The following is a 17785-nucleotide window of genomic DNA, read 5'->3' on the forward strand; positions in this document are numbered from 1 at the left end:
ATATTGAGAAAGAAAAATCAGAACAAAAGGAAAAACCACAAGAACAACAAAATAATAACAGGAAAAGATAAGAATAGCATGTTTTGATATACTTTTCATCTTCATAGTTCTTTTTTTCTGGATTGTCTTGAATCACCTCAATGTTGAAAAGAGCTAAGTCCATCACAGTTGATCATCACACAATCTTGCTGTTAACTCTGTACAATATTCTCCAGGTTCTGTTCACTTCACTCAATATCAGTTTATGTAAGTCTTTCCAGGCTTTTCTGAAATCAGTCTGTTCATCATTTCTTATAGAATAATACTATTCTATTACATTCATATACCAAAACTTATTCAGCCACTCTCCAACTGATGGGCATCCATTCAGTTTCCAGTTCTTTGACACTAAAAAAAGGGCTGCCACAAACATTTTTGCACATGTGCGTCCTTTTCCCTCTTTTGTGATCTCTTTGGGATATAAATGCAGTAGAGGCACTGCTGGAACATAGGGGATGCACAGTTTGATAGCCCTTTGGGCATAATTAAAAATTGCTCTTCAGAATGGTTGGTCAGTTGACAACTCCACCAACAATACATTACCATTTTCCCATATTTGTCATTATTCTTTGCTGTCATCTTAGTTAACCTGATAGTCATAAGATAGTACTTCAGAGTTATTTTAATTTGCATTTCTCTAATCAATAAAGATTTAGAGCACTTTTTCATATGACTATAGATGGCTTTAATTTCTTCATTTGACCATTTATCACTTGGGAAATAACATATTCTCATAAATTTGACTCAAATCTCTATATATCTCAGAAATGAGGTTTTTATCAGAAGCACTGGCTGTAAAAACTGTTTTCCAACCTTTGGTGGAATTGATCCACTCTTTCTGTAATATATGCCTTTGTCTATGCTGAAAGTATTAGTTTTTAAATTTTAGGCTATACAGAATAGAATGTGTCCTATAAGTGATATTTATATGTTTCTTTATCAGTTCATGCTGATTTCAGTATGCTTCCCATCTAGTCTTGACCACATTGGTTTTGTTTGTATAAAAACTTGATTTAAAAATTCTTTAAAGAACCTAGTAATACTTCCCTCACCCCACCCCCCCCCAAAAAAAAAAAAAACACTGTGAAGAACTGCAGTTAGGTTAAGACCTCAAGAACTAGGATTAGCTATGTTTACACAGGTGAAAAGTTCACAGAATAGTTTGCCAAGAACCAAGTTAAGAAACATATTATGAGCTATCCCAACGAGAACAGTTTTTGACAGAACTGAAGGTACTGTGGTTGATTCTAGACCCAAGATGACTTAACATCTTAAAATTTAAAAGAAGAAAATGAGAAGAAAAGAAAATGGCAACAGGTAGGCTGTAATGGGATTTTCAGGAATTTTTGGAAGCATCCAAAGCTGGAAGCTGCAATCAGTATAATCTGATTTAAAAAAAAAACATATAAATGTTACTTATGGCACACATTCTATTCGACATAATCTAAAATGAGAAAAACTACTACTAACCATAGACACAGGCATCCACATTCACAGACACATTCAGAGAGAGAATGGATTAATTACACTGAATAATAAAACACATTATTTTCTTAAAGTTACCAAATGAAAATAGAAATACTAACCATGAAACCAGGGAGCACTGGCTGTGTAAATTTTGTTTTAAAAGAATACAATAATTGCTTTGAGGCTGCATTGTAGAAGGAGAGTTGACCTGAAATTTAAAAAAAAAAAGGAAGAAAGAAAAATCAGTTACAGAAAAGAAAACCCAACCCCACTTCCCAAAGAATTAGGGGGGAAAGCTCAAAATTTAATAGTCCAACACTGGAAATTAAATACATAACTGTAAAATTGTTTCTCTAAAAATTGTATTGGCTTAGATTTTGAACATTAACAACTCTTCTATTGCAAACACTAATAGTAAAATATGTGAGTAAATTTTTGCATCTGAAATCTCTAAGAATCTGATATGATTTGGCTGTTAAAATTCATTAATTAAATACAAACTCTAAACTCACATTCAAGTACAAGTGTTTATAAACAAAGCAGGAAGATAAATTAAAGCAATGAAATTGAAAAAATGACACAATTTGTTTTGTTTCTTTGATATTTAAATGGATATTTCTCAATATAGCTCAAATGACCTCTATCATTATCTCCTGGTTTTAGCCATGCAACTATCATTTTAAAAAAATTTTCAAAATATATGCATGAACAATTCTTCAACATTAGCCCTTGCAAAGCCCTGTGTTCCAATTTCCCCTTTCTCCCATGCCCTCCCCTAGATGGCAAGTTGTCCAAATTATGTTAAACATGGCAGACATATGTTAAATCCAATATATGTGTGTGTGTATATATATATATATATATATTTATACAATTATCATGGCACGCAAGAAAAAAAGAGAAGCAAAATAAAATGCAAGCAAACAAAAAGTGATAATGCTATGTTGTGAACCACACTCCGTTCCCACTGTCCTCTCTCTGGATGTAGATGGTTCTCTTTATCACTGTATAATTGGAACCGGTTTGAATAATCTCATTGTTTTAGAAAGCCATGTCCATCAAAATTGGTCATCATATAGTCTTCTTGTTGCTATGTATGACAATTATCATTTTCTTTACTGAGTGATACCATCTACTCAAACCCAGTTGTCATAATCTATATATCATCCAGGTTCACAACCCTCCCCTCTACATTTTTATTTCCAACACATTTCTTTTCATCTTATTTTGAACTGAAATTACCTTCCCCTTATTCTCAAACAATCTAAATCTTGTATTTAAAATCTTTGCTTAAAACTAAACAAAACCCAAGACATCTCTTCAATGAAACTTTCCCTTTCATTATCCTTAGACTTGGAATGATCATTTCTTAAATACAACAATGACTATAAGAATTCATGGGTTAGCTCGGTAGGTACAGTGGATAGAGCAGTGGGTTTGAAATAAGGAGGACTCATTTTCCTGAATTCAGATCCAGCCTTAAGCCCTTACACTAGCTGTGTGAGCTTGAGCAAGTCACTTAACCTGTTTCCTTCAATTTTCTTATCTATAAAATGAGATGGAGAAGAAAATGGCAAATCATTCTAGTATCTCTACTTAAAAAACTCAAAGTAGATTTGTGGAGAGTTGAATATAACCGAAATGATTCAACAACAACAAAGGATTCACACACACACACACACACACACACACACACACACACACACACAAAAAGCTAAAAGGGATTTGACAAGATCATCCAATCCACTGCTTCTATTTATTCAAATAAAGAAACTAATACCTAAAAAGATAGGTTTCCTAGAATCACATAGCCAATCTGTGGCAGAGCTGGGATTAAAATCTAATCTTTTCAATGCCTCTTCCATGGACAATGCCTGACAAATTACCATACTTGTTTTAATGTTTTCAGCATTTTTGACCTTACAATATTTTTTAAAATTGTCTTCTATTTTTTTCACTAATTATTGTATCCCCATAGCACTTAGGACAGTAATGGACACAGAATAGGTATTCAAAAGTTTTTTTTTTCTTTCACTTGGAAGAAAACAAGATGGAAAGTCTTGTTTATTATGATTTTAGCTGGCATGAAGGTATATTCAACCCCTCTGGAACATATGATACTGATTGCCACTCCCTAGTCTTTTGAAATTCTCTATTCCTTGGCTTCATAACACTGTTATTTTTCCACTTCTCCTAATTTGAAAGCTAGTACTTCTATTTCCTTTGCTTTTCTTATTGTTTCTCTTGGACTCTGAGATTTTGCCTAGCCTTCCTCCCCCCTCAAAAGTTGTCCTCTACCTTCTCATTTCCCTACATTTACTCTATCAGAATGACTTAATATATCTCATGACTTGAAACTAACAAATTCCAAATCTACATTTTGAACCCCATTTCTCACCCATGAATCATATTTCTAACTATCCTAAAGAACTGCCAGCTTACCTAAAACAAGACATCCTATCACCTGTCTCCACAGAGTGACTCCTTGAACAGAATACTCTCCCTACTCCTCATTTCTGACTTTTAGAATTCCTTGGTTCCCTTAAGTTCAACAGCTTTAAGAGACCTTTTCCGGATTTCCCTCTAGGTGTCACTACTTCTCCTCATATAACTTTATATTTATTTCCTGTATATAAAAGAGCACATCTTACAAATAATTGTTAGGATGAAAATTGCATATATATTTACCATCTCTCAAACCGTGTCATTATGGTAGCCACTAGCCCTCCCCCAAAAGACTGTGCTTCCCCCTCCAAAAAGGTGGTACCTTTGGCAAAGAATGTGCCTAGTTTTGTATTACACCCATCCATACTTTAGAGCCAATTCTTATACCGAAGTTATAAATCTAACTTGAAAACTTCCTTTAGTGTATGTATGGGTGTGTGTGTGTGTATGTGTGTGTGTGTGTGGTAGTTGGGTGTGTACACAACTGCAAAGTTATTTCTAAGAAGGGTGAAATGAGAGAAAGTAAAGAGGTGATTCTGAATTCAAGCTAAGCCCTTCCCAGTATATTTTAGGTGGGCCCTCTAGGGAGAAAGTAAGGGGGAGTAAATGAGAAATTAATATAGTAGATGGAATGCAGGCAATGACCCTGCTCAATGATACTTAGTAAATAATAAAATATTAAAACATTAAAAAAATTCTATAGATGTAATGCTTTAAAATACACTAAGGCATAAGCACCATAGTAGTTGGCCTGAATTAGTAACAATTATAAACATTCAGATCAAAAATATTCAATATAAAGCAGTCTTATAGTCATGTTTCTAAGTCCTTGTTATATTTTATTTGCTTTATATAACAGAAAGTGCTTTATCAGTAGAGGTTCAGAAAAAGTATTGTCTATCACAGAGACTACAGAATTAATGTTTTCACAGGATAAGCGACTATCCTAGATGAACCCTTAAATATCTCTTAACTCTTAAAATTTTATAGCTTGCTATTAGTACAGTTTATGCTTTACAAAGCATTTTTTGAATAAGATTTCTATAAGGGAAAAATGGGCTGTTATTTCCATTGTGTGACTGAAGAAATCAAGGCCCAGAGAAGTTCAGGATCACACAAAAAATAAATGTTAACACAGAAATTAAAACTTCTATCCTTTTTTATTCCAAGATCAATGCTTTTTTTTTCACCTGTGTCATGCAGTATCTCTGAATTAAAAAGACTTGTTTGGTCAAACATTTTTTGAATAAGTATAGAATATTGCACTTCAATCAAGCTCTGGGAGATTCACCACTTTTCCTAACATCTCTAGAAGTGACTCTTCCAACACATTCCTTTGGAGTTTGTACTAGGATGCAGGTTTTCCTGCAATAGTAGTAATATAAATATAGCACAAGTAATTTAAGACAGTTTCTCTTTAAAAAAAAAAAAGTGATTATGAAGTTGTAATTACCTCCATCAAAATCACAGAACACTCCTATCCTTTCAGGAACAATCACATCTAAAGCTTTGGCTTTATTGTTATGCTTTGCTGCAAAGGTGCTTTGTAGCCAATTGTTAACATGGATACACCAACTAGTGTTTGTCTTTCCCAATTGGTCAAATTTCCCCAGAGTTTTATATGCTAGTCCCACACTGTAGGATTTACAGTCTTTCTGGGCTCTGACTTCCCAATAGTGTTGTCCACTTTCGATGGCAGTGTCTCCTGCAAAACATTAAGAAGGTGAATTTGGATCTGTCTTTATATAGTTAAAAAAAAATCTTCCAGAAGAAGACTAGATCCTAGTACTTCTTTTCCTTAAATACAACTTAAATATTCTAGCTGCATAATCTTGATTAGAGGGCAAGAACCATGGCAATACATAGATACTAAATATATCTATCAAAGAACACCCCCTTGAAACAACAATTTGACTTTTGTTACTATATTTTCCTACAAATAACTGCAAAAGAACTCTTCTACAATCAACAAATGCAAAATCATACTCAATTAAGTGATACTTGAACATTAGTTTGTAAACATGTGGAAGACTGTACAATTTCCAGAAGTCATATTTTAAAGAAGACACATTAAGTCACTTTGGGAGAATAAAATGTAAAGGTGAAATAATCTGAGAATTTTTAATGAAACATTTCTAAAAAGCTATACATTCAACATAGAAGTATTTAGGTCTTTATCAGGGGGAAAAGCCCATTAGTTTATCTATACTGGTTCCAACCTATCTAAAACAATGATGAAATCTGAAGTTTTATCCTACCCAATACTGTGTATGATTCACCAGTAAAACGATCTCTGCTGCCCCTTATAGATGATGGTCTGGAGCCCACTGAAGTCCGTTTAGGTGATGGTGTACCACTTCTACAAAACAGAACAGGAAAAAAAGTTCCAGGATAAGGATACTTGATAAAGCATAAAATGTCAAAATGTCAGGAGCATGAAATAAAACTTTCTTCTCGAAAAGTTTTCAGTTATACCAAAACATAGCATCATTTTAGTTGGTCAGAATTGTTAACATTACAATGATAACCATCCAAATAAAAATCATTCAAAAAAAAAAAGAGCAGTAAAAGTAACTTATCATGCAGGCTAAACAAAGATTAGATTCATATCAGAAAAAGAAAGTAAGAAACAAGATGAGAAAAGAGAAAAACAAAACTAAAAAATGGCAATTCCACTTTCAAATTGAATAATAACTAATGACACTTCCTTGGCGAATGAATTTTAAATAAAAAATACGAGACTGGGTAAGTATCAAGATATTATGATGGCTGCCTGCACAATTAGAGGGAGTGCACAGATGGATGAGATAACAGAGCCATCAAAGTAAGAAGGTACCAGATTCTTTATCATTATGGATATATATAAACAATTCTTAGTCAAATTAACTTTAAGGTGTTAAAAAAAAAAAACTATATATAAACAGCTGCTCTCCCTGCATATTGCAGAAGCACGTGACATGTAAAATAAGAATCTAAAAAATATTCAAAAATGTAGAGCTAAAGTAAACCTTAGAAAACATTTACTAATGGAAAGACTGGGACCCAGAAAGATGAAAATGTTCTACCTAAGAATCAGATAGATAATAAGATGCAAAGCATCTTAAATTTTATTCTATAACAGTTGGTTTGCTGACAATTTAAGATCTCCCAAAGTTCTGGGAGCAATGTAATTTACTATTTACCCTTTTACTAATTTTCCAAAAACTCTGATATTATCCAAAAATATAAGCCTGCAATATTAAAAAAATAATAATAAATTTGTTAATACTTCCAAACAATTTCAAAATATATTATTATTATGATTAACTTAGATTACACTACATCACTTTCAAATTCTATATTTTTGGTGCTTAATTTAAAGTGATAGCATTTTTCCTTACAAACATTATTGAGAGGGTTTTTTAATTGTTGTGTCAAAGGAAAATTAAAGTAAAAAAATTTTAATAATATCATTCACTAAGAAAGGCAGCATAGTATAGAAGACACTCATCCTGGTGTCTTCCAGAAAGCCTTGGTTTCAAGTACTACTTCTGCCAAATACAGGTGGGAATACAGGCAACTCACTCAGCCTCACAGAAATCCAGATTTATTTGTAAGACTATAAATGGATGAGTTGCTGATCTGCATTAGTGGGAAAAGTTTCCACATATGGAACTGTCTACTCTTTCTGAAAGATATCTAAACCTTCCCTCCATTCTTAGAAAAAAAAATTCTCCACTAGATTCCTATCTCAAAGCTTTAATGGTATATAAACAATCTTGGATTCTCAACAGTTATATTAGATAAGCAAATCTTACTATTTTAGTAAGCAAGACAAATCTTGAAAATGGGTCTAATAATCCAAGAAACAGCCTATCAAATTCTTTTTTTGTTATCTTTCTTGATGAACATTTTAAAAACTATTAAGAACTTATTTTTTCTCCTCATTACCTCTTCCCCATTTCCAATGTACTATTTCATGATTATTCCCATTTTATTTTTCTTTAATTTTGAATTCCAGATTCTCTCCTTTCTAGTCTACCTCCCCAACTACTGAGAAAGCTTGACATTAATTATACATATGAAATCAAGCAAAACATATTTCCACATTACATAAATCATAAAAAGCAAGAAAAATAAAGTGAGAAAATTATACTTTAATTTGGCCTGAACTCATTGGTTCTTTCTCTGGAGGTGAATATTTTCATCACGAGTCCTTGAGAGTTGTCCTGGATCATTATATTGATCAAAGTAGCTAAGATTTTTAGCTGATCATCATTACAACATTGCTGTTACTGTGTACAATGATATCCTGATTCTACTCACTTTCCTTTGTTTAAATTCTTATAAGTCTTCCCATACCATTCATCATTTCTTATATACAACAGCACTTCATAACAATTGTACTTTGCAATTTATTTAGCCATTCCCTGAGCAACCCTTGAATTTCCAATTCTTTTGCTACCACAAAAAACGTTACTATAAATTTTTGTACATGTAGGTCATTTCTCTTTTTCTTTTATCTCTTTGGTGAACAGATTTAATAGTGGTATTGCTGGGTCAAATTTTATAACTATTCGAGCATAGTTCCAAAATTGCTCTCCAGAATGGTTGGATCAATTCACAAGGCTATTAAAAGTTAATTAATGTACCTATTTCCCCATATCCCTTCCAGCATTTGTGATTTTTAATAGTCATGATGTAGTACTTCAGAGATATTTTAGTTTATAATTCCCTAATCAATAATGATTTAAGCATTTTTTTCATATGATTATAGAAAAATTTCATTTTTTTCCCCTGAAAACTATCTGTTCATATCCTTTGACCATTTATCAACTGGGGAATGGTTCTTATTTTTGTAAATTTGATTAATTTCCCTTTATCATAGAAACTCTCTGTAAAATCTTTTGACATTACTTCATTTATGGTACTTTTTGGCAAAATATAGGTTTCCTGCTTATTTCTTTTAATTAAATCTATTTTTGCTTTGGCATCATTTAAGATCATGATTGCTACCCTGCCTTTTTTACTTCACCTGAAACATAACAGAATCTGTTCCATCTCATTATTTTAAATCTGCATCTTTCTGTATCAGTGGGTCTCGTTTAAACAAGTATTGTTGGATTTTATTTCAAATGCACTCTGCCATCCACCTTCATTTTATGGGTAAGTTCATCCTAATCATGTTCACAGTTATTATTACTATTTCCCTTTATCCTGTTTTCTTCTCTCTTTATTCTGTTCCTCTTCAAAATTCTGTTTTGTACCACTACCTCTTTTAATCCAGCCTCCCTTTCATCTTTCTCTTATCCTCTTCCCTTTCTATTTCCTTGTTAAGTAAGAAAAAAAGATTTTTATGTACAAATTAGTATAGTCTGACTTTTTTGAACCATTCCTGATGAGAATGAGGTTCAAACATTTCTTTCCAATGTAAAAAAACTTTTTTGTGCCTCTTTTATGTAAGATAATTTTCCCCATTCTACCTCTTCCTTCCTCTTTCTCTCAGAGAATCCCCTTTTCTATCCCTTGATTATTTCAACATAACTGACTCGCATACATATCCTCTATCTATGTAGATTACTTCTAACTGCCCTAATAATGATAAAAGTTTTTAAAATTATACATATTTAATTGTACAAATATAATCTACATCAAATTGCTTACCATCTTAGGGAAGAGGGAAGGGAAGAAGGGAGGAAAGGAGGAAATTTAGAAGTCAAAACTTAAAAATAAAAAGTTTAAGTCAATTAATCAATCTTTCTGGACCAGATTAAAAAGAGAATTGCATGTATTGTCTTCCCATACAGGAATGTACATAATTTAACTTTATTGAGTACCTTACCTCTTTTATGAGTATCTTTTGATGCTTCTGTTGAGTCTTGTATGTAAATGTCATATTTTCTATTCATCTCTGACCTTTTTTTACAGGAATATCTGAAAATCCTCTATTTAAATAAATATTCATTTCTCTCCCTCCCTCCACTCTAGATAATTCTTGATCGTAGTCCTAATGCTTGTCTTCTGAAAATTTGTATTTCAATCTCTCCAATCCTTTAACGTAGCTTCAAATCCTGTGCTACTTCGACTGTACTGCCATAATATTTAAACTGTTTCTTTCTGGCTACTTGCAATATTTCTCCTTGAGCTGGAAGTTCTGGAATTTAGCTAAAATATTTCTGGGAAGTTTTCATTTTGGAATCACATTCTAGAAGTGATCAGCAGGATTCTTTCCATTTCCATTTTATTCTCTGGTTATAGAATATGAGAGTTGTTCAAGAGAACTGTACAGTTATGCACACATATATTGTATCTAGGATATACTATAACATATTTAACATGTATAAGACTGCCTGCCATCAAGGGGAGGAAGTGGAGGAAGAGAAGGGAAAAGTCGGAACAGAAGTGAGTGCAAGGGATAATGTTGTAAAAAATTACCCATGCATATGTTCTGTCAATAAAAAGTTATAATAAAAAATGAAAAAAAGAAAAAGGAAAAAAATATGAGAGTTATTTTCCTGGATAATTTCTTGACTTATCATGTCTAGGCTCTTTTTTTTGTCATGGCTTTCCAAGAGGCCAATAATTCTTAAAGTATCTCTCCTAGATCTACTTTAAAGGTCAGTTATTTGTTCCAATGAGATGTTTCACATTTTTAAATATTTTTTCATTCTTTTAACTTTGTTTTACTGTTTCTTGGAGCCTCTATAGTTTCCACTTGCCCAATTCTAATTTGCAAGTAACTATTTTTCTTCAAGGAGCTTTTGTACGTCTTTTTCCATTTAGCTAACTTTGCTTTTAAAGTGTTATTTTCTTCAATAAGCTTTTGTACTCTTTTTCCATTCGGCCTGTTTTGCTTTTCATGGAGTTTTTCTTTACCATTAGGCCAAGTCTATTAAGTTTAAAAAGTATTATTTTCTTCAGTATTTTTTATGCCTTTTACCACACTATTAATTCTCTTTTCGTATTTTTCTTGCATCTATCTCATTTCTTTTTTTATTTTTTCCTCTGTAACTTTAAGTTCTTTCTTTAATTTTTCCAGAAATTCTTCTTAGAATTAGGGCCAATTATCACTTATTTTCTTTGAGCTTTTGTTATAGCTATTTTCACATTATCTTTTTTTTCAAGTGTGTGTGTGTGTGTGTGTGTGTGTGTGTGTGTGTGTGTGTGTGTGTGTGTGTTGATCTTCCCTGCCACTGTAGTAGCTTTTTATAATCAAATTCCTTTTTTGGTGTTTGCTCATCTTCCCAGCCTATTTTCTGACTTTGAATTTTACATTAAATTTGAGCTCTGTTCAACTTGGAGTAGGAAACCAACATCTCAAGTTTTACCTTTTTTTGTGTTCTTCTTTTCAGACCTAATTTGAGATAGGTGGAGTGGTCTGTAATTTTTTGGTGCTTCAAATATGGTACAATCTGGGGAAAGATCTAGTGGTCACTACTTTTGTGGTATATTCTCTGCTTTTTACATAGGAATGGCTCCTGCTTCTCTGTAGCCACAAGTGCTAGAGCTCCTCTTAGCTCTGGAACCACATGTGACTATGTACTCTATTCTCTGACAGTTCTAAGTGCTAATGTCCTCTCTGCCTTAGAACTCCAACTAAGACCTCTGTTCACTCATATCCAACCATAAACACTACTCTCAACTCAGAACTGTGATTGGGCAATAGACTTGTCAACCAAATGTCAGCAAAGGATCCCCTATAAGCTATTTTTGATCATTTGGCCAATCTTTTTTACCATTTCTAGGCTGAGAGTTTCTTAAGATGCTGCTGCTTCTTCAACTGACTTCAAAAAAATCCATTGCTGCTGTTGCTGTTCCATGTATTCTGGGATAGCTCCCCTTTCAGGTATCATAGACCTTTCTTGCTGACCTTTTGTTTTCTTAGGATCTTAAAAATGTCTCATGCTGACCTTTTATTGATTCTGTGCTCCAGAATTTGATGTTAGGCATTTTTACAAAATTGTTTCAAGAAGAATTTGTCTCAGTTGCTGTCTTTACTCCACCTTCTGGCTCTTCCTTCCACCAGCCTAGCTAATTCTAAAAAGATTCAGCAACAGAGATTTAACTTCTGGGTAAAAATGTTTTGGGCCATGTCATCTAACCTTAATTACATCATTATATAGTTGAATATATGCCCATATTGTTTTTGGACAGAACTTAAACTCTTAGAAGGATTTATTTTATTTTTGTATCCTCAATGACTAGCACAGTATTAATAAACACTTGTAGATTTTATATACCCTACTATATTAAGAGTGTAACAAAACCTATTCACTGTGATTAACAATGTTTCAATGGGAAAATGTGTTTGAAGTTTTAACTTGGGGTGCCAAAAATATATTTGACCCAACTTCCTGCCCTAATGATAAAATAATAACTTCAGGGTTTGGTATAGTAGTTCTTTCACAAAAAATTTATCATATCATATATCATAAATCCCTTTGGCAGTCTAGTGAGTTTTATGGACTTCTCAGAATGTTTTCAAATTGACAAATAAAACACATTAGGTTACAAAGAAAACCAGTAATACTGAAATAAAGGGTTTTTTTTTTCATCCAAGTTCATGGAGTTCCTGTAATCAATCAACTAACTCTGCGACCAATTTTAATAATGCTTACTCTAGGGCCTGAGACAGAGATTCCAGGAGGTGACAGCAGTGGATTCTAGGAGAAGGGAACCAATGCTCCAGGGTATTAGAAGGAAGAAATTGTTGGAAAAGGGTCTCTGGACATGTAAACTACATGGAATCACTATTGGGTTGTTTCTCTGGGCTGTGACCTCTGTATTCTTCTTTTGAAACCCCAGCATTCCCTTGATTTCTATTCCATTGTTTAGTAGCAGGTTTCTCTGACCTCATCCCAAATGTTTTCAAAAAAAATCAAAAGCTTTACAGCTTCTCGTTTCCCTGATATGAGTAGACAATTGCATTAGGCAAATTTGATTTCTTAGCAGACTACAGATGGGGTTGTTAAGGCAGCCCTGTGCCAGAGGGTCCTCTGCTCAACATTGGCTAAAAAGGTCAAAGAGCCAAAAGTGAGAGGGTATTAGGCAAAACTTTGATCAGGAGGGATGTGGAAAGGGTCAGTAAGAACTAGCTGCATACTGTGGTAACAGTGGGATAATCCTTATAATATCTTCTTCAGTGTGGTAGATGTGTAATATATAGTCCATGTTAAGTACTTAATAAACATTAGCTGTCTTGTAAGAAATTAATTCAATTTGACAAAAAATGATTAAAATCTACCATCTACAAGTTATAATGTAAGCTATAAAGATAATACAAAAACAATAAATGAAGCAATCCCTGACCTCAAGAAATTTACATTCTACAGATAATTAAATACAAGATAATTTAAAGAGGGAGAGAAAGAACACTAACAATTTATTGGATCCATAAAGATTTCAATAAGGCAAAATCTAAGCAGAGCCCTACAGGAAGCTAAGGATTCTAAAAGGAAGCAGCAGAATAAGTGAAGGAGTTTGGCTATATGTTGTTTGCCAGAACTTCAAATACATTTTCCTAAAAAATACTGTTATAAACAGTTGATAATCTGCATCCAGAAAGAGAACTATGGAAACTGAAGAGCAACAAATGCTATGCTCACTTTTTTTTTCCTGTTTTTTTTTCTTTTGTTGTGGTTTTTCCATTTCTGATTTTTCTTTCCCAACATGATTCATATGTACTAAAAAAGTTAATATACATGTAAAAAATAAAATAAAATTTTAAAAATCCATCTTTACTAGAGCTGAGGCAAAATAAATTTCACCCCAGTCTCTTATTTTAATTCTATATGGAAAAAAAGTGGTTGACAGGTTTCCAGGACATAATACATAAAGACTATTTAGTCTGCAATATATCATTACAATAAAATATAACAGAAAACATTATAGAATATAATTATATTACTGACAAACAAAGCAATTAAAATTAAATTAAAGCATTTTAGCACTAGGCTTGAAGTGAAAAATTCTCAGTCTTGCCTCTGATATTCCTGTCTAGGAAAATGTGCTTAATCTTTCTAAGCCTGGTGCCTTATATAAATTGGGACTGGTAATATGAGGATTAATTTATTCATTTGTTTTAAGGATTGCTTTTTGCTACATAATTTACTATATATATAAGTACCAATCTAATGACAATGAGCTCCATGCTATTTTTCAACAAGACATTCCCCTCTCCCAACCCCAGGCATTTTCATTAGATGTTTCTCATTTCTGAAAATTTCTCCTTCCTCATCTCTGCCTTCTGGCTTCCCTGGCTTTCTTCAAGTCCCAGCTAAAATCTCACCTTTTAAAAGATTTTCTTGATCCCCCTTAATTTTAATGCCTTCCCTTTGTTGAATATTTCCAATTTATATTATATAGCTTGCTTGTAAATAACTGCTTTCACATGTCTTGCCCATTAGACTGAGTTCCCTGAGAGTAGGGACCATATTTTACCTTTCTGTGATTCCCTGGTTAATACTTCATAAATCTATATTATCTGATGGCTGAGTAAGGTAAATGATAAATGATAAATGATAAAGAATTGGAAGATTATTTAAAAAGATGTGTATATTTCATGAGAAAGGCTGACTAAGATAAAATTAACTAAACTATGAGTAGTAAAAGACAAAGGAAAGAGGTCTGAGGGAGGAAGAACAAGAAAAGAGGAAAGAATCCCTATGTGATTCAATGCGACACTAGTTTGTTGCTGTCGACAAGTAGACTGGGTCAAAGTGCCTAAGGAAAACAGCTGAGAAAGGGGAAGGAGAAAGAAGACAAAATACATTGAGAAGCTTATACATGCAAGATGTCTACAGGTTAGATGTTAATAAATCAGATATCACAACTTCTATTTACAGTCACTAGATTGAAAATGACAATTCTAAGAAACCTTCAGCTTCATAGACCACGAGTATGTAACAGTGAAAGAACATCATACAAATCAATTGTAAATTTTCATTTAGCATTAGATAAAAAACACACTTATGGTATTTGATAATCAGAAGAAAACAGTGTACTTACCAGCAGAAAACAAAATTAGGGAAAGCATGAAAAGTAAATGTAACTCAGAATTAGGACTTAATCTCAGTGAAAATAAAGGAAAGAGAATATTCCCATATCAGTATTTCATCCTTCTGCCCACAGTGTACCTATGCTGGAGGTTTCCAGTTTCTGCTTTCTGACACAAAAAAAGCAGATTTGTTTTCTTCTTTAAAGACATTTTCAACTAACTTCATATAATAGACAACTATGTTAAGCGAGATTTGGCAGACAAAACAGAAGAGAAAGATTTTGGAAAACCATTTGCATTTCAAAAATGTGTTTTTTAAAAAAGAGCAAATAACACAACCTGAAATGCTAATTTCTGGCTATCCAAAAATCTGTGACCAATTCAGACTAGATATCTTCCAGGAAATCTAACAGCCTTTAACAGTTTATAACAATTTATAAATAGAAAATTTGTAAAATGAAAAATACCTTCTACCAAAAATAAAGAAAATAATCAACTGGCAAGATAACGTAAAAACATAACAGTCTGTTTTACCACAGAGACATATTGCAATTTGCTTGCAAATAATTCATAGATATGTTGCAATTTGCTTGCAAATCATTCTTCTTTAGATTTACTTTTTAATTATTCTTTAGAAAGCTAGGATATTGTCCCTTTATTTAAAAAAAAAATGTTATGTTCTGAAAAATTGCGTCTGAGCCAATATTATCCACATAAAACTTTTAAAATATTTTTCATCTTTCAAATTTTAATTTTTTAATCTTTCAAAAATTTAACATACTAGGAAAAGCTATAATATTATATACATTGACTTATAAGACAAAAGACATTCCAGAAGTAACAATGATCAAAATCCAGGCATGAATGAATGAATGCAAGAAATCAGGAGGTTTAGGAAAAAGAAACTATTATAAGATTTTAAAGTAATTAGTTATGTAGTTTGTACTACAAACCAAAAGCTGCAGTTATAAAACAATCTATCAACACATCCATTAGATCATTATTTTGGCTGATAAAGGCTGCTAGGATTGGCTTTTGTTTATTAATCTAGACAGTGCTAAGTGTTAAAAAGAAAATTACTGCAACATTTTCAGCCAAGCTAGACATACTAAATCCTAGAACCATAAAGATACATGTCATCACCTTTTATTGTTCTTCAGTGCAGTAACATGGACACTGTCAGATAGAAACAGGGAATTATTAAGAGACTGATAAAATTCAAATCTGCATTTATAGAAGGTTGTCTCAGTTCAAATAACATTTATTTTCTTAACAGAGAGTAAGGAACCTCTATCTGTAAAACATTCAAGCAACTTGTGACAATACCATGATATGTAGCCTGAAGGTTATAAATACAGTTTGCTTGTACAATTGGCCTAAGAATAAGAATCAGATTAATATGTGTTATAAGTGTATTATTCACTGCAGAGTTTTCAGGGTAATAACTGCGAAGTCCAAAAATGGGAGAATGATACAAGTAACTTTCCTCTAAACAGTTTGAACTGTAAAACAATCTTAAAAAGCAAAATACTTAAAGATTTTAAAAGGAAATAAACAGCAAAAATAAGCAGAAGAAATGGAAGTTATGAAGGGTGATGAAGAGACATGAACCAAAAAACTCAAATACCTAGCAAAATAGTATCATACTTACCTAGTACAGTACTTGTCACACAGTGGGCATGCAGTGTTGCTGATTTACTCCATTAGTATAAAGACTTAATATCACTACAAATTAATGTAAAAAAATAACTAAATGCATATTTAATTTACATATATAAAAGGAGACCTAGTTCATGAAATATTAAAGTAAAATAGACTCACAACAATGAAATCTCAATTTTTAAAAATCAAACTAAAAATAAGTGTTCCTTACCTGCCTTTATTTTCTTTTCCTTTCACTTTATTTTCTTGACTTTTTCCTCCAGTTGGATCCCATTCTACACAGTTATCTTCAACTTTTAAGTTCAGATGGGATGATGAACTATCCAAACTGAAGTTAAGTGCTATTGTAAGACAACATGTTAAACTGTTAAAAAAAAAAAAATAAAGGAGCGCGTGTGCACACACACACACACACACACACACACACACACACACACACACACATACAGTTTCAAGAGTTTGTAATTTCAAATATAAAAAAAAAAGTCTAGAGAGCTGAAATTCACTATTGGTCTTACTATGACAAAAAAGGATCCAGAAACTGAGGCTAATGGTGCTTATATTAATTGTCTCATGGAGTCACTGTGAGAAGAAACTTCTGTAAACAGTTTTAACTGTAACAAAAATATAAACTATCATAGATAATCTTTTGGGGAAGATAAACATTTTGAGGGTTCTCATGACAATACTTTACAAGACACATCTCCTGCTATTCTTATGGGGCAGAGCAAGTATATGTAGATTTGATTGGGGAGAGTAGAAAAAAGAATGGCACTAAGACAAGAGTATGAAATCTGACAAATGGCACCTTGTCCAATATATTTAAGAACACAGAATCAAAGGAAAGATATCACAAATAATTTAGTTTCCATTCCCTCATTTCATTCAGAGATAGGTATCAAGCATTCACTTTGTGTCAAGTTCTGTTATTTAAGCTCTGAGTATACAAATATAGAGAGAGCAAGGTGGACATAGTAGAATGCCAGGTTTGGAGTCAGGAAAACTCATCTTCCTCAGTTCTAATCTGGCCTCCAACATTTCCTAGCTATATGACCGTAGGCAAATCACAACCCTTTTTGCTTTAGTTTCCTCATCTGTAACTGGCAAAACACTCCAGTATCTTCTTCCAAGAAAACCCCAAATGAAGTCAGGAAGGGTCAGACAACTGAAAAAAAAAGACTGAACAACAATATACTA

General features: G+C 32.6%; 1 protein-coding gene across 5 annotated transcripts in view; it reads right to left on the minus strand.

Moving 5' to 3' along the window:
* FSD1L (fibronectin type III and SPRY domain containing 1 like) overlaps positions 1 to 17785 on the minus strand; it is a 92121-nt gene that overhangs the window by 8276 nt on the left and 66060 nt on the right. Inside the window, exons 9-13 of one of the 5 annotated variants that reach the window (XM_051986987.1) lie at positions 16800 to 16929; positions 16070 to 16102; positions 6210 to 6307; positions 5405 to 5656; positions 1626 to 1714 (exon numbers count right to left, since the gene is read on the minus strand). In XM_051986987.1, coding sequence (XP_051842947.1) covers positions 1626 to 1714; positions 5405 to 5656; positions 6210 to 6307; positions 16070 to 16102; positions 16800 to 16929 — 602 coding nt within the window. Of the gene's footprint in view, positions 1 to 1625; positions 1715 to 5404; positions 5657 to 6209; positions 6311 to 16069; positions 16103 to 16799; positions 16930 to 17785 lie in introns of all 5 variants that reach the window. The other 4 variants (XM_051986973.1, XM_051986981.1, XM_051987005.1 and 1 more) reach the window with 4 other exon arrangements.

Source organism: Antechinus flavipes, chromosome 1, assembly GCF_016432865.1.
Source record: "Antechinus flavipes isolate AdamAnt ecotype Samford, QLD, Australia chromosome 1, AdamAnt_v2, whole genome shotgun sequence".
Taxonomy (NCBI): Eukaryota; Metazoa; Chordata; class Mammalia; order Dasyuromorphia; family Dasyuridae; genus Antechinus; species Antechinus flavipes.